Source organism: Andrena cerasifolii, chromosome 4 (genome assembly GCF_050908995.1).
Source record: "Andrena cerasifolii isolate SP2316 chromosome 4, iyAndCera1_principal, whole genome shotgun sequence".
NCBI lineage: Eukaryota > Metazoa > Arthropoda > Insecta > Hymenoptera > Andrenidae > Andrena > Andrena cerasifolii.
The window spans coordinates 2,698,949-2,723,074 of NC_135121.1; the positions used below are offsets into that span (position 1 = coordinate 2,698,949).

General features: G+C 38.8%; 2 protein-coding genes across 10 annotated transcripts in view; one reads left to right on the forward strand and one right to left on the reverse strand.

Annotated features, from left to right (window-relative positions):
• Nucleotides 1-17,602, forward strand: part of Cht7 (chitinase 7) — a 127,758-nt gene extending 110,156 nt beyond the window's left edge. Inside the window, exons 12-16 of the mRNA XM_076810373.1 lie at nt 3,002-3,149; nt 5,753-5,938; nt 6,012-6,134; nt 12,694-12,895; nt 16,608-17,602. Of these exons, the coding sequence (XP_076666488.1) occupies nt 3,002-3,149; nt 5,753-5,938; nt 6,012-6,134; nt 12,694-12,895; nt 16,608-16,816 (868 nt within the window). The 3' untranslated portion in view covers nt 16,817-17,602. The remainder of the gene's footprint in view (nt 1-3,001; nt 3,150-5,752; nt 5,939-6,011; nt 6,135-12,693; nt 12,896-16,607) is intronic.
• LOC143368024 (uncharacterized) overlaps nt 16,621-24,126 on the reverse strand; it is a 113,401-nt gene continuing 105,895 nt past the window's right edge. For 7 of the 9 annotated variants that reach the window (XM_076810355.1, XM_076810354.1, XM_076810350.1 and 4 more), the window contains one exon: nt 16,621-19,549. In XM_076810355.1, the coding sequence (XP_076666470.1) occupies nt 19,227-19,549 (323 nt within the window). In that variant the 3' untranslated portion in view covers nt 16,621-19,226. The remainder of the gene's footprint in view (nt 19,550-24,126) is intronic. The other 2 variants (XM_076810352.1, XR_013085124.1) reach the window with 2 other exon arrangements.

Consider the following 24,126-nt stretch of genomic DNA (forward strand, 5'->3'; position numbering starts at 1 on the left):
CGAGTCGGCGGGGGGTGAAGAGGGTGGTCGTTCTGGTACCCTGGCTGTGGTCTCCATCAATGGCCCTGACCGGGAAAAGTCTTGAGTCCAATCGCCCAGTGGGTAAAACCCGCGAGAGATATGGAGACTGTAGCCTGTCCCTAAGATTGACGGCGGATATCGACTTCCATCTAGAGGTCGGCAAACTCGCCTTCCTCTAGGGGCCGTGTAGGTAGGGGAATCCAAAAAGGCACAGTGATACAGCTTGTAGTATACAAGAGATCGCTGGGAGAGTTCTGACCGTTCGCCTGTACCGCTCGTGGTAGACTCTGCCTGACGGGCCCGCCGCGCTGGCTTATATGCGGCGCTACGCGAACTTCGCGAGCGAGAGCGCCGGTCGGCGCGCAGCCATCTCGCGGCCGCGCTCGGTAGCAGCGGGCCGCGCCAGGCGCGAGTGGTGGGGGAAAATTCAGCGTCCCACCGTTATAACTCGTTACAATTTAATCTAATATTCAATGTGTAATCCGCATTGTGTAAAGCATGGTAGCGAGCCGATATGAATCGGGGTGTTGACGGGCATCCGCAAGTTTCTGGTTTATATCTCTAAACTCACATCAGTTCGCTATCATGCTTTACGCGCTCCCGCACTAATCTAGCCCCAACCAATGCTAATACCCGGGACAAGTTGGAAAGTGGTATGCGTTGCGGCAGAATAAATCAACAGAAGTTTTTCGCAAATATCTCGAAAACGAAGGTCGTGCGACGGTAACATGTATAGGAAAAAGTTCTTCAGAATCTTGTTCTTGATAACATATCCAAAAAATCATTGAAATCGGTGAGGATGGAAAACTTGTAAATAATTACCCAAATATCTTAAAACCGTGTTTCGAATCAGTGACTGTTACATAATCGTGCAAGTTACTTACAACTTGTTATTAAAATCAATTCAGTGCTACTTCGCTTAACGAGACATTAATCTTCGGCAACTCCTGTAAGCGATTAATATTACTTATCGTATCAGTGTATATCATCACCATTTATATTATTGTCTATTGCTAATGCTTGCTGCTTTTATATTATCATCTACTGTTAATGCTGAGTGCATCTCACATTATTATCTATTGCTAATACTTGTCTATTTCATGTTCATAACCATATATTGCCAATGCTTATTGTTATATATACGTCTATGCGCTAATGCTTAACGTCCTACGCATTATTATATTAATTCTACTGCTACCGCATTTCACATAAATAGTGCATGACAGATTTTTGTGCGTTCCACTTAATAAACGCTCTTACCTTGAATAATGTTTCGCTTTATTGCATTGATCATTCGTTCTCGTGGAAATCCCGAGTCATTATAAGCCATTACAACATCTCGCTTCGTGAACGCCGGGATTTCTTATAGTGTTTACAAGACTTACTTCCGCATAGGTCTTGCACGACCATACGTCTAGACACATTTTGCAGAAATATTACGTGTCGCTTCTTATTTCAGTGCCGAGGTAAATCCAATTACCGAATCTTTAAATATTAACCATCTGTACTTTAAGGGGTATCACCCTGGTGCGCGATTATTACTTAACTCTCCCTGCTTGCCAGTGCTACGAAGCTCGCCTTCGTGCCTGAAATCGCCGCTTTCCAAGTGCTATGAAGCTCGCCTTCGCGCCTAAAACTCCCTTTCCTAAAACTCCTTGTAACACCATACCTTATCACTGTCCTCGACACCGCTACCCACGACGTGACACTTGTACAAAGCATACAGTAAAAATTTGTAAAAAAACTACCAAGCGGTAACCATCAAAAACTTGAAAATTCGCGGATTTTTAGGTTGTGTTTGTGCACTACTAGAAATCCGCGACTTTTTAATTTTTTTATGAAAATCTCGAATTTTTACGGACCATATCAGAGGTTTGGCGCGGAATGGCACATGTTTTACACACCCTGTAATTGTTCAAGTCGATCTGAACCTCCGTTCATTCGCAACTAGACGAAAACCAAGAGAAAAAAGATTCGGGAAAAACGCTATAATTTGCCGCTTGACCTTTTTAGCTGCCAAATCTACAATTTTGCGAATTTTAATATAAATCAAACAGCATTTTATTCAGAAAAGATAGAACTTTCGGAAAATGCAATAAAAATGATTTTTGGACTGCCTAGTCCCCTTAACATCCTTGCATTCTCTCGGGCTAGGCCATAGCTTTCCTGTTTACTCACCAAACGGTTTGGAAATCCACTTACGTCACTCCAAGTGACAAATCCATGAGCACGCGTACGGCTCATTGTCAGATAGAGAGGGCGAATTTCCCCTCGAAGGCTGTTCGCGAAACCGCCCAAACCGGCCAATATCTGCGACCTTTAGCATAACATATAAAATGTTCAGTTGGTACACGCGTTTTTTTCATTGAAATTACATTATTACCAGAACTATTGTAAATATTGAATTTAATTTCCTATTTACTATTTTGTGGATAAATGAAATAAGTAAATTATATAATACAGCAAAGGTAATGATAAAAGAAAAGAATATAACAAACAAATTTCAATAAAAACGTGTACAAAATTTTGGTTTTAAACGTCACCAAAATTGAGCTTATACGCTGTATTTTGTTAACTAAATTGAATCATTTGGCTACAGATAAAAATGTCGTACCTCAAAGCAAGATAACTCTTATTTTTTACAGCAACGTAATCTAAATAGTTGAAAATAATACCTTGTATAAAGAAAGTGTAGGAGCCTCTCAAATGCAGCTTGTCTAATGATCGGAATTTAAGAAACGCTGTGGCAAGTCTAGCTAGTTTAGTTGTTTGACCGCGAAGGATTAAGTATTATATAGGATACGATTTCAAGCAATTAAAATAACATATGGTATTTTAAATATTGTTAAATGTAGAAGAATAATTCTTGAAATTACATTCCCTAACATTTCGATACATTTGTACTTCTTTATTTACTTAGTTTCGTTTAAGCAAAGTGGAAAGAACATAGGATTTGTATAATAATGAACGTAAATCTTAGGTACGATGTGCCCGAAATATCAAAGTACCTGGATTTCATTAACGTCATGACGTACGACTTCCATGGCCAATGGGAAAGGCAAGTCGGCCACAATAGTCCTCTGTTTCCTTTGGAAAGTGCTACTAGTTACCAGAAAAAACTAACTGTGGTAAGTATAAAATTATAATAAAGATTTTCTTTTACTTTCACGTTGAAAATGGCATGACTGAGTTTTCATTTCATTATGCTTTGTTTTTGCGAAAATGAAGTTCAAATATTGATCGACTACGCGTACCCCCAAGCTTAGGTTTGGATATTCAAGGAGAACCATGAAGTAGAGTAGTTAGGGCCAGTTGGGTCATTAAGGAGCCCGAGCTCCATGATGTTTACCAGAGCACGCGTGCAATGGATAGGGAAAACTGTACTGGTGTGCGGTGCAAGCTCATACCCTTAGGGTAGGCTTGTATGACTAGGATTCTTGCCCCGGCTCTCCACCAAGGCGAACACGAACAAAAACATTGTGCGTTTGTTGTCGTCGTGCCCACACCGCCGCGAATACGAACAGAACTCCGCGTACGAACGTTCTCGAGGATGTTTGCGACGGTAGGAACGCAGCAAACGAACATTTCTGACAATACCTGGCGATCCGCATCCCTTTCAATAGTGGGACTGCTCGTAAACAGGCGACCCTCTACGACCATCCGCCGGGAGATACTCCCCAGTAATAGTATGCGTGACAAGCTCGAATAAAATTTTCATATTTTTTGTTTTAACATAATGAGAATATTTCCAACGTATGGATCAGATATTTCTAATAAAAATGAAACCAAACACGACGCAATTTTTTTTTACTAGACAATAACAGATTTTCGAGTCGCTATATTTCAGATTCTGTACATAAAAATGCGTTAAAGTGCAGACCAATTACTTCTCTAGAAGCCAAACAGTTGAATGAATAGCGTCATTTCGTTTCCTTCTGTGTTTTTCTGGATTTATGAGCTTTAAAAGGTAAATTGAGGTTACATTTAACTTGTTTTGTCAAACAGCGGTGTACAGAGTCGTATTTAAAATATGCTTCTACGTTTATTTTCGTTTAATGTTTGGGATAAAAGATAGTGGAGATATTAAGGGACAATGCAGCCAAAGTATTTGGCCATATTAACTCTTCCTCTCAAAGCTAACGAGAACACCACCTCTCGCTGCAGACATTTTTGTTTATTTTTTTATTTTTTATTATTATTTAAATTATTATTTTTTAATTTAGTTTATTTATTCACTTTTGTATTCATTTGCCTTGCTAATCGCCAGTAGGTAGTTCACTTTTTCTTTGATGTGTTCTTTACTTGTTTAGCGTAAACAAATTAAATATCAATGAATCTGTAGTTGTATTCACTCATAAATAATTTTGCTTTATCCTTTGTTAATTTTCTACGAATAATTATGTGAGTGGTCTCTGCCAACGACGAAAACCATTTCTCCCGGCACCTCGGGAGGGGTGGTCAGATGTCATGACTTCAGTTTTCAACCCGAATTACAGTAAATATTGTCTTAAAGCAAATATTGACCAGTTCTTCTGAATCAGCATAAAATTTTGAACATATAGGTTCGTTCTGATAAAATAAGTAATGTCTATATTAGTTATAATAACCATTTTATATAAGGTCGACCGCATCTCCCGGATTTACCGTATCAGCGGAACTCAAATTTGTCCGAATTGCATCGTGTTTGGTTTCATTTTTATTAGAAATATCTCATCCATACGTTGGAAATATTCTCATTTTGTTAAAATAAAAAATATCAAAATTTTATTCGTGCTTGTCATGCATACTATTTCTGTGGAGTACCTGAAGAGCAGTCCCACAATGAAAAGGGATAGCAAGGCCCAAGTTTCATGGGTTTGAAAAGGGACAAGAACGAGAAAACTGATGTTCGTCACAAACGTTCGAGTAACAGGTAAGCGTGATACTCATGCGTGTGCGATCGTATGTTTTTCGAATCAAATTAAAAGAACGCCGACGGTCGGGCTCTCTCGCACGCACGGCTGACTCACGGTCTACTCAGTGGCCGCTCGGCCAAACTTATATTGCGCGATCTGTACACTCGCGGTATCGTTGGCTTCGAGCTCCTCTTCCGCGCGGCTCTGAAAAACATCATTGAGGTCGTGATCCTCAATGGCCCAACAGGCCCTAACTGAAGTAGGGGGAACACTTCCCGATTCGGAACTCGATCATAAGCGAAATCGTAAAGTGTTACCTTATTTTGTGGCATCTTTTGAGCATCTAGAGCAGCACTTAAATTGTACTGTGAAAAAATTGTATTCACCATATTCGACTTATTTTTTTATGGGGAGTCACTGTCTTCTAGGTCGTAGCATTAATTGCACAAATTACAATACGTGTATATTTGACGATAATTTTATTACGACAATTTTATTACGTTACGTATGGATACGGGGTGTTTCGCTACATGTGGGAGAAAATGTAATGGGCGATTTTACATGAAAAAATAAGTCGCAAATATAGAATAAAGTTTCTTGAGATCGTACTACGTTTTCGAGAAAATTGACTTTGTATTTTAATCAAATACGCGTGTACCAAAGTACAGTTTTAGAACGCGCCGCGCGTGCCGCAGGCGCTTCGGTGTATGTACTTCAATTTTGTAGAAAACGAAGCACGATATGAAAATTTTATTCTATATTTTGGACTTATTGTTTTTTGTAAAATCATTTACATGTATCCGAACAGCCTGCATATTGTATATTACATATTATAGGACTACAGTGCGAGGGAATGGATAAAACAAGGTGCTCCAAAAGAAAAGCTAATGATCGGTATGCCAACTTACGGCAGATCGTTTACACTAGTAGATAAGGAGAAATTTGATATTGGAGCACCTGCTTCAGGAGGAGGAATACCTGGTAACTTCACTAGCGAATCCGGGTTTCTGTCCTATTACGAGGTACTGTGCATTATCACAAAATTTGGTCTTCATTTAACGTCACATACTCAAGATAATGTCATGAAATATGTAGGTATGTGGCTTCCTAAGCGAAGATAATACTACTCTAGTCTGGGATAGCGAACAACAAGTACCTTTTGCGTATAGAGATGATCAGTGGGTTGGATTTGATGATGAAAGAAGTCTCATAAATAAGGTAAGAATAATCATAATCATGATTGGTAAATAATCACCTCTCTATTAGAAGACAAATCTAGCAAATTTCTTCGATTAAGTTTAACTATACAGGGTAGAATAGTAACTCTGCCTGTTTTAAATATGTTCACTATCTTTGATGTATTAGGAAATACTGTTTTCTACAATTATGCATTAGTAGGCTCCATATCAATATTACACAGTACAATATTACACATGCAATTTAACGTACATCAAAATAGGACATAGAATATAATGCGCATACAATTTAGAACACATGTAGTTTAACGCACATTGTTTTAGTACATATCAGGATAGTGCACAGCAAGCGCTGTCTAGCGTAGGCTTCCCCTTCCAATCTTCCTCTCGCACAGCGTGCCTTCCGTTGTCAAGGAGACCGCGCGGCGCTACGAAGGCTGTCATGACCGGTTAGCCGGGCTAGCGTCTTCGCGGTTAGCGTCGCGCGGTATCCCTGACAACGCGGACGAGAGTGGGAGAACCCCAAGCTCCCGCGGGAGCGACCTTGGACAGCACTGGTATTAGTATTGGTTGGGGCTACATTAGGGCGGGAGGCGCGTGCCCGCTCGCGAGCGCGAAAAGTATGGTAGCGAACCGATGTGACTTTGGGGATGTTCCAAATGAGACTGCGACGAGCTCAATATCGGTATTGTTGTCAAGGTCATCATTCTGAACATTTCCCTTTAAACTTTTTGGCGGTGGGCTTTGGTTTACGAGATATTCGCAACAAACTTTACTTAACACTACAATTACCGAGTTTAACACATACATCGGTTCACTACCATGCTTTACGCGCCTGCGAGCGGGCGCGCGCTCCCCGCCCTAATTTAGCTCCAACCAATACTAATACCGTCGGCTTTGAAACAGATTTCAATATATTATGCCAAAAGTTTTTCATATGTTTTTGACAACATATGTCAAGGTCATCGAAATCGGCGAGGGCCCAGTTCATCGGTAAGTTTACCGTGCTATCCGGTTGTACACTAAATAAAATGTGTGTTAAGCTGCATATGTTCTAAATTATATGTGTACTATCTTCCTATGTACTATTTTGTATGCGAAACTTTGCTGTGCGCTATCCTGATGTGCACTAAAAAAATGTGCGTAAAACTGCATGTGTTCTAAATCCCCTTCGAGGCACGATCTCCTTCCTCACCTTCATAGTCTAAACAAGTCCCTCGTCCTAAAAACCCTCTTATATCGAGACTACGTCTCACGACCTCCCTACGACCAACCGAGTCAAAGCCACTCTTACCTCGTTCCAATGAAAACACGCAAACCACATTTAACTAGTTTGAGTCCCCCTTCTCGAGCGCCCCTCATAAAAACCCCGGAAATAATATTGCGAAGTCCTTTTCGAATGCCCTTCATAAAAACCCCGGAAGTCCTATTGTGACGCATATTTCGTGCACGAGTCACGGTGCATACCGCGCACACCCCTAAATACCTAAACACCGTATAAATACAAGGGCCCCAGAGGCCGTAGCTCTCTTCTACGGAAACATTTCAAAGGAAGTGACATTTTGCAAAACCAGTGTTAAATTCAGTGCGACTACGCTCAACGAGCAATTTACCTTCGACATCCATTGTAAGCGACTATAATTACTTATTTTATTATTGAATATCACCACCACTTATATTGTAACTATTGCTCTCGCCTTTCATATTTTTCTTTATTGCTTATCGCATTTCTATCTCATTTATTGCTTATGCTTATCGCATTCTTGTATCATTGTTTATTGCTAACTGCTTTTGTATTTCATATCTTTATCAATTTCTAGTACTCACATATTTCATGCCCATACATACTGCTATTGCTTACCGTTTATATACATGTTACGTGCCAATGCTTAACGTCCCACGCATTATTATAATATTACCGCTATCGCATTAACAGTGCATTGCATATACTCGTGCTTTAAACTGAATAAACGTTCTTATTCTAAATAACGCTTCGAATTATTTTAGTGATCCTTCGGTTACGGAATTACCGAATCATAACAAGCTACTGTAACAGCTGATCTCGGTTCGCGAACTCCGGGATTTCTTACAGTGTTTACAAGGCTTATTTTCGTATAGGCCTTGTACGACCATACCGTTACCTCTATTACAAAGAAATATAACGCGAGGTTTCTTATATTAATGCAACGGTAAATCCAATTATCAGGACTTTAAATACCCATGCTTGTGTCTAACGGGTGTGACTCTGGTGCTTGATTACTGCTTTACCTTCCCTGGTTGCTTGTGCCGCGAAGCTGGTTTTCGTGCCAAAACTCCCATCGTTCCTAGTGCCGCGAAACTGGTTTTCGTGCCTAACTCCCATCGTTCCTAGTGCCGCGAAACTTGTTTTCGTGCCTAACTCCCATCGTTCCTAGTGCCACAAAACTTGTTTTCGTGCCTAACTCCTGCCTCATTTTGTGCCGCGAAACTGGTTTTCGTGCCTAAACTCCCTCAACTAGCCTTGTGTCGCGAAACTAGTTTTCGTGCCAAGGCTTCCTCCCGATCTATCCCAACTATGTCATTCCCCTAAAAAGACCTTCTCCCGGGACGTGACAGTGTCGAAACAGTAATACAGGCAGACATTTTTCCTTCGGAAAGCATCAACGGAAGTTGTAAGACACATTTTGTTTTCAATACAGAAGCGAAAAAGTTGGCAAAACTTGTGGCGTCGACAATGGTAGTCAACGGCGGCGCGCGATACACTGCCGCTCAGCGTCAATTGCTTAACGCGCGTGAGTACTACTGTCGACAGCACACATTGTGCCAAATTATTTCGCTTCTGTATTGAAAACAAAACGTGACTTACCACTTCTGGTGGTGGTTTCCGAAAGAAAAATTTCTGCTGCAACGCGTGGAGTAATCAAATTTTCTCCTAGACCCTTAGTTTTTAAAATATATTGCAAGATATCTGCAAAAATTAGTGCACTTCGGGTGTCCTTTTCCCTTTGATCGTTGTTTAAACATATTTAAATGTTTATTATTAAATAATAACTTATATCGTGTTCACGAGGGTTCATAGAATAATTTGACTGAATGAGCAACCAAATAACTATTACTGTTTGAAAACAAAAGATGTTCAAACTTGAAAATTATCATTTTTTTCAAAATCGAATTTCTCGAAAACTGAGGGCGATGGCGATAAACGGTTTGCGGATTCGCTTTCAGCGCACAAACATCTATAAGAAACGGTTATTGAATGTTACAGAACAGAAAAAAGTTTAATTTTGTTGCACAATGTAAATCGACTTCCCTATGATTGATAGGAGGCAGCAGTATTCTATGTAGATATATGTAGAGCAGTTACCACCATTTTATCGATAACTTGTACTGCTTGCAGTTAAAAGAATGCCAGTGACAACGAGTATGAAGTTGAGCAACGAAAACTTGGTATTTATAAGGAGACAGAAAGATAGGAATAAAATCGTGCTAAATGTACCTCGTGCGAAACAAATATGATAATTGTATCAACACTTTTATCAAATGATTAATTGTACCTTCTACAAAACAAATATGAATACCATTAAAAATAGCACGATAAGTTGCAATATCTTCTATATTTTATAAGTAATAGATTATACATAATACACTTTAGTATCTTTGAATATTATCATATTTGTCACCGTCATGTATTAAGGTCTGCAGGAACCAGCACGAGTCTTATTATGCAACTTACTATGTGTTGTGAGCGTTAACCGTGCGCACCGTGTACTTGCCATCGTGTAACTGCATAAGCCGATGATGTATTATACAAGTCATCTACATGGTGGAATTCACAAAAAAACACCCTATATTTTTAGTTATTATGTAAATATAAAATTTGTTTGAAATAACGTGAGGTAACATTTTTTTTAAGAAAAAACTTTTTCAAAAATTTTGTTAACACAAGTTTGTAGCGCTTTTTGCGCCATTAAACATTTGTCTGAAACATTTTTTCTGTCTGTTGTACTTTGAGAGTTATACGCGAAAAAGTGGAAGTGCCAATTTGACTTTGAGGTTAATTTTCACCCCCTTAAAAGGCAATATGGCCCAAATGAAACACACCGTTGCTCTTGTCTTGAGTCACTCTATAAACCCATAAAGTTGCGTTCCAATCGGTGAGTGCGGGTTCGCGGTGTTCCCTTGTGAGAACGTCGAAAAAAAATCGGTTGGTCCTGGCGTCAACAGAAAGTACTGTAAGGGTTATATGAAACACGAAAAGGAAAATAAATTCTTAATCTATATGAATGTGGCTATCTGTGGTAGTGGATTTATTACTGTCTGCTACCATTCCTTTTTTATTTAAAGAAGTTTTTCCGATTTTGGGGCAAAACCTTTTTTAGACTCAAATTAGGGCGCTTCATCTTCTTCAAGAGGTTGCCACTTTAAATTTTTTTATTTTTCCTAATGCGTCTACTACCACCCATAATCACATGTTCCGTCTTACGAGACAAAGGCGGGCTCAGAGCGAGGCGAAAATTCAACATCTTTTACGGTAGACAATTGCTTGTTCTCGAAGCTTTCGTTGGAACCAATTTGTCTACCAGATGACCAAGAGGCAATCGACATCGTGCCGTTTATGAGGAAATTTTGACTGTCTTCGTTCTAAAATAATCCAGTGAATTGCTCTGTCAGCGGGTGGTCTATGGTAACCAGGGACCGGCGCATACCGTCATCCACCACTGACTCGCCGGACAATACGGTCATAAACCGCGACCCTGGCGAAACGCTTCGGCCAAATAACCTGACTAGGTTTGCTACCCAAATGTTTGATATTTCCTCCGCTAAGTTACCAAAAAGGAGAAAGTTGCTCCTTCCCCGCCGAAATCGCGGAAGGAAAGTTCCTCCTCTCAAAGGGAAAGCTACCCAATCAGCAATTTGGCTCCCCCTGAAATTCTAATGTTTTGTCTACCTTCGACGTCGAACAGGTGAACAGGGACTGATCTCAATCGTCTCTTGAGTGAACTCAATCATCTCGCAAGGGAACTCAATCGTCTCGCAAGTGAACTCACTTGTCTCTCGGTAGAACTCGATTGACACTCTATGGTACAGTCAACGATTCGTGATTCGGACTCGTAGTCAAAACCAGTTCTCTTGTTCAAGTCGTCGTACGGATTAGTACACTTTGTCTTGTCAAGCATTCATGACTAAGACTATCAGAACATAAATACATTCGTGTTCTTGTTTGGTCATCGTACGGACCAGCAAGATCCCTTTTCCATCGCGTCAATTATAAACAGTCACTTAAAAATAATTTGGCGAGTGATGAAGCCGCAGGCACCGCGTACCACAGAGTTCATTGGGCCTTACAACCCCAAGAGAAGGGGCAAAACCTTTCGCGCGTGTGTCGGTAGCTTACACCACATTCATATAGTTTAAGTATCTCTTTTCCTTTTTGTATTTCGGATAAACCTTACAATACTTTTCATCAACGCCAGGGCCACCCGATTATTTTTCAACACTCTCTGTGTATCTGCCACGTTTTCTTTCATTTTCAAACAAAAATTTAGAATAATAATTCAAAATACAATAAAATAGTATGCCAAACCTTAAATTAATTTGTCGAAACGTTTTTGTACAAAAAATTCACACAAAATTACCAATTTTTCGGCCCAATAAAGCGAAAACCCCCCTTAAAGAGGTTCGATACCAGATAAAAAATGATAAGAAATCTTTGAAAAGTGTTTTAATCTAATGTTCAAAGTGTAGTTCCCATTGTGTCAAAATTTTAAGTCGATTGACTGCGCAGTTTTTGAAAAAATTGAAATCGAAGTTATACACAGGCTGTTATGGGAGAAGTAATAAAATTTCTATAAAATGTTACACAGAGTCCTCCAAAAAGATGAGAAAGTTTTAAAAAAGTTTGCAATGAAAAGCTTAAATATTCCTGTGAAATTTTAAAAAAGAAAATCGGACATGAACCGTACCGATTTATTAAATAATTGACTAAATGAACAGCAATGTGCTCATATTTTGGAATTGCCTGAAGGAACTATTTGACACGTGGCAACGCTGTAACTCGTCTATACAACGTATACTTGTACAAAGCATACAGTAAAAATTAGTAAAAACACTACTAAGTTGTAGACATGTATTTATTGTATTTAGTAATTTGTTGCGATCCGGAACGAACGCACAAAAGGACGCCACAAGTGTGAGATGAAAAGTTGGTTGCCGCATTTCACTCACATATTTTACGCTACTTTTAATGAAAATATTGTGTTTCTAGCTGCATTAAACATACTTTTTGTTTAATTGAATTCCAAAACAAAATATGTAGTAATAATTTGATTAGGAATAGACATGTAAATAACATTTTTGTTTACATATTTTTTTTTATCTAAGATTGGTATCACTGCAGAGCTCCCATGTATAAGTATAGGCTTACCCCTCTCGCCGCTTGCCCTGCAAGTGAGGTATTGACCCTTCTTAAGCGCATATTTTACCATATACAGTTCATTTTAACACTAGTACTTTTCATTTTTTTCTGAGAATCTTTTTCAAAGAAATATTTTTCTCCACTTATAGATGATTATGATAAAATCTTGTGTCTTTGATTACGTTAGATGCAATGGTTAAAAGAAGAGGGTTTTGGAGGTATAATGATATGGTCAGTGGATATGGATGACTTTAAAGGAACTTGCAGAGCTGGAAAATATCCGTTGATCAAAGCCATGAAAAAAGAATTGCAAGAGTACAAAGTAAAACTAGAATATGATGGCCCTTATGAAAGCAACTTGAAAAGCGGAAGGTACACCACCAAAGATCGTAAGTATTCATACGTTTTATGCCGTTTACGCACTAGATTATTCGTTTACTTAATTGATCATTATTACTATTCTACAGCAGGGTTGACTAACTGGTGGCTCGCGAGCCACCGGGAGCTCCTAGCCTTGCTGCTACGCTGAACGGCCCCCTCCATACCTACCAGACACTGACGATCGCAGTGGATTCCTCCTTCTTTCCTTCTCTTTTTGACTGCGATCGTCAGAGTCGGTGAGGTATGGAGGGGGCCGTTTAGCGTGGCAGCAAGGCGGAGGTGCCCCCGGTGGCCCGTGAGCCATCAGTTAGTCAACCCTGTTCTACAGGATAATGGAGTACATGATTTCATAATGCGTTCCCGTAATCGCTTTTGCGAGTCCCATACTGCATGTTTCTGTTGTTACCATTTCGTGCAATTGCTCGAAATAGTGTTTTAGTCCAGGCTTGGGAATTAAGTGCTCTTTTCGGCCGAGTTTCAGCGGCAACGCCCTCTTTCTACCGCCGTGGGGGCTGAGACGCGCGGCGGGAGAAAGTGAATAAACTGAAAAAACTGATATCCCCTGTAGGTCTATTCCACTGTGTCGCGTGATAAAAAATAGATGGGAAAAACGCCTTTTACTCTCAAAATTTTAAATATTTTTGGGAAAATTAGATTTTTGCGCACGTTTAGACTACATTTTTTATTTACTCAGCATGTCTAGACATACGTGAAACTCTAGTTTCCCCAAAAATGTGTAAAATTTTGACAGTAAAGGGCTTTTTTCCAATCTATTTTTTATCACGCGACAGAGTGGAATAGGCCTACAGGGGATACCACTGACAAAAAAAAACGCATCGAAAATTGTACCCCACGGGTGATATGGAAACCTATTGATACGGGTGTCGGCGCAATGCGCTACACGCGATTCATATGGTTCGCGCCTGAGAAGCTCCCAGAAGCTAAGCAACCGCGGGGGCCAAGCCGCATGGCGGGAGAATGAGGACGTTGCATCTGAAACTGGGCAGAAAAGAGCACTAAATTTCCAAGCCTGCTTTAGTCAAAGAAGTTGTTTACGCAACACAAGAGACCGGTGTACATAGGAGTACTTGTATAATAAAACTGGTCAAAAATATTTTATCTGTTTTTGCAATGCACATACATACAAAAAACACATAATTAGGAATTTATTACAAAATAATTTTAATAAGTTTAATAAAAACTTTAAAAATATCTATTATTTCCCAGTTGGCACAGAAATAGGCTGTACTTCCGAATGGCCCCAGTGGCCGATCGACACGAGATTTGTGGGTACGGTGTTTGGACCCTAAATCCAAAATTGTTAATATAAACTCGAATAAAAGATGCTTTATGTTTATCCGTTATTCGAAGCTTCAAATAACACGACTTATCATTATTCCAAACACCACGGATGAATAAATTTATTTGGAGTAAATTTATTCGACGGCGAAAGATAATTTTTTTTATTCGAAGAACGTCTATTCGAACCGTCGAATAAGACCTCTGACGCTACACTCCATTCCATATAAGAGCGGACCTACGCCTCTACCGATTTGCCACGGATCTGACACACGCTATTGGTCGTTGCACTTTTGCGATTGGTCGTAGCACTTTCCCTGCCGGTTTCCTACCAATCAACAGTATATCCCTGCGCGGAACGAGTCCGCTCCAAAGTGGAATGCAGTGTAGACGCAGCTCTCATGCCGTATTCTTTCAAGACTTCTCGATAAAAAGAGAGAACTCTGTGACAATAGCGCGGCAGAGACAGAGAGAACGGAACATGTGGCAACTATACGTACAAAATTCGTCTACCCAGAGTACCAGTAGATGTCATCTCTGCACAAGTTCTTTTTATCGACCGCAGTAGTTTCATTAGGGTCCGTTTGTTTACTGGGGACGCTTCGATCGATTCGGATCATAACAAAAATGAGACAGTACCTTAAATCGGTGGGGGCGTAGGTCCACTCTTAAGGGGCCTCCAGACGTTGACACATGTTAAAGTGAAACATTGATACGTGCATTGACTCCCAGGTTTCATGGAATTGGCATCTTGCTCACCCTCCTGGCTGGTGAGCAAGATGCAAGATGCATGTAGTATCAATGTTTCACTGCAATATTAAGAATTCACTAACATCAGCGTCTGGAGGCCCCCATAGGATGAATTTAGTATCCGTGAGGCACGGCGGGGACAGTGCTGTTGGCATCTAGAAAGACCCACTTGACGCGCAGTGTTGTACAGGGTCAGCGTTTTATCCTGCAACCCGCGCTCGCGCGAACAGATAAAATGGCAACAGCGCCTCACGGACGCATTCCACTACAACCATGCACCGTCCCGACGTTCCGAGAGCTGCCAGCGACCGCTGGATAGCAGTGATGCCCGAGCGTCGAGAATTTTGGGATGGTCTTTTTCAAATTAATGTCGCAAAGAGCTATTCAGATTTTCCCGGCCCGGGTTGAAAAATTTGGGGCCTTTTTCGTATAACTTTTGAACTATAAAAGATATTGGAATGCAATTTGAGCCGAAAAATGAGAAACAATTACTTCCTCTTAATGATGGATAATTTAACATATTTTATATTTACTTAATTTTTTCTAGGATTTTTTTAACTATAATTATTGTAAAAAGTTTTTGCAAACTGTTTATTTGATACTGTATTTAATGCTGTCTTTAAAATTCGTGGTGTTGATAAACAATAGGCTAGTTGTTTCTATATCATTACTTTCAGAAATTGAGAAATTAAATTTTTATTCAATTATGTGTTAGTTCTGCAGACCTCAGAATTTATTGTTTTGGTTTTCTTTTTTATGATTTTATCCTTAATGCAGTGCATGCCTAGATCAGACGTAAGGGGTATCTAATGGGACGTGTCTTCGATTGTAGCGATGTTTGAATTTTTTTCTAGAATTTTTGTGTCTGAATGTTTTAGCTACTAAACGCCACGCCTATACCGGCTTCCGTTAATGTCATTTTATGGAACGATGCGCTATTATTGTTACTTTTACACGCAGGTGGCGAAAAATCTCTCCCTACAAGGGTATAGCGTCGTGGTCAACCCTGTCGTAGCCACAATTTTTTAAATTGAGACGGGTACGAGATCAGTCGACATTATTTTCAAACCTCATTACAGTAATCTTGGGGTGCGAGTGGTAAAGCGATCATAAAGGCGGAGCGCGCGGCTCGATTACCTTGGCCGGGAAATTCCCAATAGCTCTTTGCGACGTTAATTTGAAAGGGACCATCCTAAAATTTTCGGAGCTCGGGCATCACTGCTGTCCAGCGGCCGCTGGTAGCTCTCCGCTGGGCTGGTGCATGGTTGTAGTGGAATGCGTCCGTGAGGCGCTGTTGCCATTTTACAAGTTCACGCTAGCGCGGGTCAATTACTTCAACTGCGAGATAAGTGGGTCTTTCTAGATGACCACTCCCCTTGTCGTGCCTGTATTCTAACAATACGTCCCTTTCACAAGATGCTTTTGACGCGTATTTTCAACAATTAATAACTCGGAAACGAAATCTCAAATGCAATTTCTTCATTCTTGATTTTCGCCTTATTTTAGCCAGTAGAATCAACACCTAAAAGAATAGCCACCTGTAGTCGAACACCCTACGTATTAAAAACATAATAATTCCAAACGATGTAAATCCAGCTTGACAGTTTTAAAAATTGCAAAATATTTATAATGTAAAATGAATAATAAAAATTGTGATATTGATTGTTGCAGCAAACGAAGTGACTTGTGACGAAGAAGACAATCATATATCTTATCATCCGGACAAAAACGACTGCACAATGTATTACATGTGTGAGGGTGAGAGGAAGCATCACATGCCTTGCCCAGTCAATTTAGTATTCAATCCGAACGAAAATGTTTGCGACTGGCCGGAAAACGTCGAAGGTTGTTTGCAGCATACGCAGGCACCGCCAGTGTAAAGAAAAGCACAAGAAAAAGCTCAGGGGTATTTTCTGTTGTTCGAAGTTGTATCATAAAATGCGAGAATATATGCGACGTAGTAATTTTATAAATTGATATTCAGGATTCGTCGCATAAAATGACAATGACATTGACGCGTTTCAAAAACATCTTCTATTTCAATTTCTGCTCTCTATTTTAATCCTCCTTCTGTATTCTTCTTTCCTTTTTCATTTCATCCTATTTCATTCATTAGTCGATTTCATCCCTGATTTCTCTTTCTTTTCTAAAAATATTTCTTTTTCCTCCCTCTATTTTGTATAAACTTGTGCACAGTGCACACACGCTTCTTATTTTTTGTAATTCTTGCAAAATGCACATTATTTCATTACCATGTCAAATTTATTGTAAATAAAAAATAATTCGTCGAAGTAAAAGAACCTTGAGACTTTTCTCTCGTTTGTAAAGAATCTTAAAATTTGAGTCTTATTTGTAATATTAATATTGTGATAGGGAAGTAAACTATACGTAGCATCAACTAATTCTTCCGTTTTCTTTATAACTTCACATAAAAAATCACAATTTATTGTTTGCACTTCTGTTCATACGGTCCAGGCTCGTCCTTGTTTTGTTCTAACAATAAGTCGGATAAGAATAGTGGTATAAAATAATGATACAAAATCTACTATCACCTTCTGATTGTTAGTCGTTCATCTACGTTTATAGTCTTAAGTAAAAACATTAATCTTTAAGAACAACAAATAAATTCAGTATGTATATACAAAAATTACACACATTCACTTGGACACTTTGTGGTTAATTTTATTGCTCATTTCCGAAAAATGTCCGGATTCCCTTGTCCCACAGTAGTTTTCATCCTAGAAACGTTAGTCGTAGACAATGTCTAAATTCTTAATGTCTTTATATGGTCACGTCTGTAACCAACATTCATCTATATTCTACAAGATGTAAGAGTGTTGGCAGAGAAAGAGAAAGGGGTCACAGTAAACAGAAATTTTTTAAACATTCAGAGATAGTTTATAAGCGCTATGCCACTCATTTTTCTATAGTGTAAGCGAGGATCACCCATGTTCGACACAAATCTCAAAAATACTAAAACGAGGATCTCGAATATTCAAAACTTTCAATGTCTCAGGACTACGACAATTAGGCGCTACCATGGAGTGCTGTATCGGTTTCCAGGCAATTAATGATGCGTAAGTAATGTCCCGGCAATGTGAATTGACCAACGCTAAGAAAATGTGTCTAGGGATACGCGCTCATGACTGTCTCTGTCTTAACCTACTTAACTACAGAAGGGGCGGGGGGTGGAAATCCATTAAAAAAACCCTGTATATTAACTGCAAGAAGTTCACTTCTGCAAAGATTATACTGCATTCCAGTTAACAGTAGACTTGTTCCACGCAGGCATATACCTACTGTTGATTGGTGGAAAACGGACAGGGATAGCGCTACGATAAATCGCATGTGTCAGATCCGTAGGAGCTGCGCAGAGCGGTCACAAATCCGTACGAGCAGGTTTACTCTTAGGTGGAATGCTATATAGAGTTCATATCACTCATTGCCAGTTTAGAATCTTACATTCTTCCACACTAATGTAGTATCAGATTTCGGGATAAATTCCTTAACTCTTCCCTGCTCTCTCTCTCTCTAATCACCAATCAAAATCAGTGTTGCGGTTTCGTAATAGTATCATTTAATAGTTACGCGTATTTAATACATACCTTCAAATTTATGTTACGTGCTAACATAATTACTAAACTAAGTTGATCCGCATATTGCAGTTAAGGACAAAGTTTTACAGTACAAAATTTTCTTAAACGATTATTAATTATAAATTGTTGAATGAACACTATTAAATTCATTGTCATTAATAAAGATAACACCATTTGCGCGTATACATTAAGTTCTAGAACTAACAGTCAATTCCTTTTTCTTTTCTTATTAGTCGGGACATTTTGTAATAATGTTTATAAAATACATGTAATACAAATGTCATTTGTTTATTACAGTTAAAAGAAGAGATAATTTCTGAAAACTTATTTGGGAAAATAAATTCGTAGGTTTCCATTTAAATAATGGGAAACGCACCTAAGTGTTCGTAAAGGAAAACGGTTAACTGAAAAGACTTGTCATCTTTTGTAAGGCAAAGTGAAATCTAATAAAGATAGTTAATTAAGAAACAATACAGGTTTATTAGATTTAAATGTTTTCTAAAACTGTTGGTAGCGCCCAAATTACATAAATGTGAAAGTTTAGCAGAATCAACTTACAGAAATATCCCCATTCTATTCTTCTCTCAAATGCAGTGACAATTCGATTACCATAATTTTTCTAAAAATTGTGTAACATTGATTAAACTTGAAAGTATCTCAATGGTTGTAAAGATTGATTTTGCTAGTATTCAATTCAATTAAATATTATCGTTAGAAAAATAACGTCGACTATAGCTAACCAGGTGGTGGCGAGTTTCTCATAGTTGCCGGAGCTAAGCGCGGAAGCTTGGCAGGCGGTGTGAGGTGTCCCTAGGGTTAATAAAACTTTGTCAGATGAATAAGACGGCGTCGTTTCGGTACAAACAGCTCTCCCGGCAATCGTTCTCAGTTGTCTGGCATCTGACTGGGAAGCTGTATGGATTTGTCGAGATTCTCGAAGCCACCTTCGTAACCACAAGCTAAGCCAAGCGATTTCGCAGTCACATTCCAAAGGATTTCCCGATACTTGTAACCCTCCTAGAAAATAAATATACACTGGTATACAATCTTTTGAGTTTCCGCAATCAAATGTTATGAAACTCATGATATGAAATCATATGAAATTCAATGGAGAAATGTTTGAAACATAAAAAATTTTAGCAATGTGTATAGCGAATAGTGCAATCATTTTTCGATAGAAGAAACTCTCACGAGACGACGTCTCTTTCATCGTGTGTAGAACTACATTTTGTCACGCGATTTGTCATGAGCATTCACCTTTAGGTACTTATTGATGTCACCCACTGACTCCGTTTTCTGCTTCGCCGGCAGAAAAGAGAACGAATGAGAAAGAAAAAGTGCGCGAAATGTAAATGCATTCTTCGTTTGGTTTGACCAATTAAAGGCCACTCAGATGTCAGGATATCTCGTTCGATTCGTTGCACGAAAATAGCTAAAAATTACCTAAATCACGTCGCGTTTGCTTATTTTCATCAGCAAAATCTCATTAATATGTTCAAAATATTTTCAAAAGAATGAAACCAAGAATATCTAAAATTTGTTTTCGTCACTAGGTGACTCGTCGTTGCCACGCGCTCCGGTTCTTAAATAAGGTCGACTCCAACGGCGCGTGGCTCGGAGAACCTGAAGCAGGGCTAGTAGGAAAATCCTACTCGTAGTGGAGGGGGAACACGTCATGCAAGCGCGTGATGACATCGTGAGATCAAAATGATCGACGCCAAGATAGGTGTTGTCTCGAAACCAATCGACGCAAAGGTTGGTCCCCCCTCCACTACGTGTAGACTTTTCCTAGGACCCCTGGCCTGAAGCTCGGCCAGACTCGCCGAGCCATGCGCCGTTAGAATTCACCTTAAGCCGTCGGCTCTTCGCTTTGAAAGAGGCAGCTGGTTCCAAAAGTGATCGCCTTGCTTGGAGGTGATAAACATGTTCTTGTATTCAAAAGAAACTCTGTTCCGTATAGGGAGAAATTATTGTAGCAGGTATTCCACATACTCAACATATAGGTAAGTGTCTATTATTTCACGCTTACCATATAAGAAAGAAATACATTTGCATGAAGACAATATGTAACGAATGAGAAGGTTTTCGTAAGTTCAAACTGTGAATGAAATAAGATAACACGCATAGACGTGGGAAGATGGGTATAAAAATAGAATATTGTTACATGCAACTAAGGCATTAAAAAAACTATATTCTTTCACATTTTGATAAACTATCGTGAATGGTACATACGTTACAGTCAAAGCATTAATTCAGCGAATGCATAAATTTACTAGCACCCATACGTATGTACTTAAGGAGGTAGACATGTCACGTGACCTGACCGATTTGGCAGGTCGGTATTACAGCAGGTTTTTTCTGCACTGAGATGGTATTACCCATAGATACGCCGCTGCCTGGTGCACGCGAGAGGGAGCTGTTTGCTATTTCCGTATTCTATTCTGAATAAGGAAAGAAATTCTCAGCTGTAGCGTTGTACTTATAAAAATTTAAACGGAAAGTCGGCTGGTACTGCAAACGTAGAAAATTCATTCTACATTTTAATTACTTGAAATGTGCTTATGGTACAATATTCTACGTTAGCAGTAAGGAATTATAAGTGAAAAGGGAAAGTAGATGAGGGGATGTCCCCAGAAAATGAAGTTTGTTAGGTTAGTCCTATGCAGAAAGCAGTTATGAACAAACATTATATATAAAATTGTGTTGGATGTTGAATTGGACTAGTGAAAATGCGCAGGCTGGATGCGCGTGATTATTATGTGGTCGGCTCCTTGAAGTGACAGAAAATATAACCTACGTATATGCTATATGACAAGGAGTGTTTAGTGGCTATTTCGTTCTTTTACGAAACATTTGTGAACTTTTTAGCATCCTTCCAAAACATTATTATTACGCCGCAACAGTATCTTTAGGACATCGGGTATAGCATATAGTTTATATTTTCTGTCACTTTGAGGACAGAAAATCCGCTCCTGAAAATGCGCAGGCTGGATGCGCGTAATTATTATATGGATGGCTCCACAAAGTGACAGAAAATATAACCTATATGCTATACCCGATTTCCTAAAGATTCTGTTTCGGCGTAATAATAGTGTTTTGGAAGGATGATAAAAGGTTCACAAATGTCGCGTAAAAGAACGAAATAGCCACTAAACATTTATTGTCATATAGCATATACATAGGTTATATTTTCTGTCACTTTAAGGAGCCAACCATGTAGCAATCACGCTCATTCAGGCTGCGCATTTTCAGTAGTCCGGTCGGCGTCATGGAAGGGGTACCTCCTGCACCCTGCATTTGTTGTAGTTGAAACGGTATTTCTGAGCCCTGTGAAATACGTGGTTCATTCCATGCGAAATCGGACACTTTTCGGAGTAACATTTCAGATTTAGATGAAACTTGGATATGTTGTAGTCTTTAGGGATATATAAGCATATCTCGACGGATTTTTCAAAATGTCAAAGATTTTGGATCTTACAGCTCTTTAAAATGTAATGTTAACTTTTTTCAAAAAATTATAACTGTTAGACTAACAAACTGATCAAAATGAGCCTTTGGGTGCTTACAATGAAGACATAAGAGTACCTAATAAAAATTATTTCACGAAAACAAACAAATTTTTTAAAATTTATTTTGCAATTTTTCCAAACAAATGCCATGATTTAATAGCGGGGCACTATTTAAGAATTTGAAAAAATAAGGGTATAGTTCTATTTGTCCCTTTTACGGACCCGTTTTCAGAAATACGGACACTTTAAAATTGGCCAAGTGAAAATTAATTGAATGTGACGCTGTGTCGCCCAGCATCGGCTCGACAAATACAACCATATGGTATACAATGACTTTCTAGGAAACGCAAGGTTAGGAATTAAAGAAATAGATAGTTCCATATTGTAGTACTCACGGCCCAACCAGACGAGCCGGTGCTGAGCGACGCAGCGTCGCATTCAATTAATTTGCATGCGACCAATTTCAAAGTCTCCGCGTTTCTAAAAACGTGTCCGTATAGAGCACAAGTAGGCCTATATCCTCATTTTTTCAAATTTTTAAACAGTGTCCTGGTAGTATAAAATTGCATTTGTTGAGAACAATTTCAAAATAAATGGTCTAAAATTTGTTTTTTTTAAGTGTCATAATTGTTATTATGTACTCTTATTTCCCCACTGGAAGCATCCAAAAGCTCATTCTTATCTGCCTCTTAGTTCAACAGTTATAATTTAATGAAAAAAAGTCAATTTCCACAATTGTGAAATTTTTTAAAAACCTTTGACATACGTTTATATATCACTAAAGACTACAACATATACAAGATTCACCAAAATCCCAAACGCTAATTCATAAGTAATAAAAGATTTAAAATAAGATAGTGTTACACGTATTCAGTAAATTCTCTTCGCATCGTCCCTCGGTTCGAAATTTAATTTGTAGGATGTAAGTAGGTATAGGTATTCAGCGAACAGTATTCTCCGATGCTCGCGGTGGCTCGCGGTTACTTTGTCGCTGTCGATGGGTCGTAAAAGAGAAGGAGATAACAGCAGCGGTGGTCACAGCAGCTGAGAAATAAAGCCAGCGCCTCGGTCTGCTAACCAGATACACAGCGTTGCCAGCAACATTATGCAAGACCACTTACTTAGCGGAAGGGGAATACCTACAGGAGCGGTGGTAACGTATGCGTGACGACGTTGCTGACGCACACATTACCACCACTCCTGTGGGTGTTCCTCTCCGCTAAATAAGTGGTCCTGCATAATGTTGCTGGCAACCCTGCAGATACACAACAATTTTTCAATAACAATATGGGCTTAACTTTTTTACTTTAGTTATTTCTGCATAAACATTTTTTTTTCAAATATTGATAACATTTTCCTAATCATAATGAGAGCAAACATGATACAGTGTCGAATTTTCTTTTCTTTCTGCTGAAATTCCTTTACACTGTGCCCTGGATTTCACCAGCCGATTGTGTTGTAAATTAAACTTTACGCTCTAAACAAAAACGTTTTCCTATTTTCAATATATAGGTATTTGCTGAGTGAAATTAGAATAAGTCACATCTATTATTTCATGTAGTTTTATTTTTTTTAATCCTGTCTGCATTTTAAATACTAACTAAAGACTATTTAACTTAGGAGATAGGACCATAAAGGTTTACAAAAAAGATCAGGGAGTCAAATGTTGACTGATTTGGAGTCCTATTCTTAATATATGTTCTATACAATAGTTGGAAGAATAAAAAAGAATAATAGTAAGAGCAACATTTCAAATAATTACTGTAACATCCATATTCTGAAAATAGGATATCAGTGAATCAATACTTCCAGTATTAGTAAAAAAGTTTCAATCTCTCTTTTTTTTATTTCCAATAATGTGGCCATTATATTATAACTTAAATACGACAGCGATTTCAAGTGATGTATGTGTTACTGTAAAAGCGTTAATTTAGTAAATGTATACAGTTCCCAGCAGTTCATAGTCAATGTATGCCTAAAATGCATATAACCTAACCTCTAATCGTACGAAAGTGGATACATTGACTGCATCACGCTTTTACTGTGGCACATATATCCAGTTGACACTTCAGTTTTGCTATGATT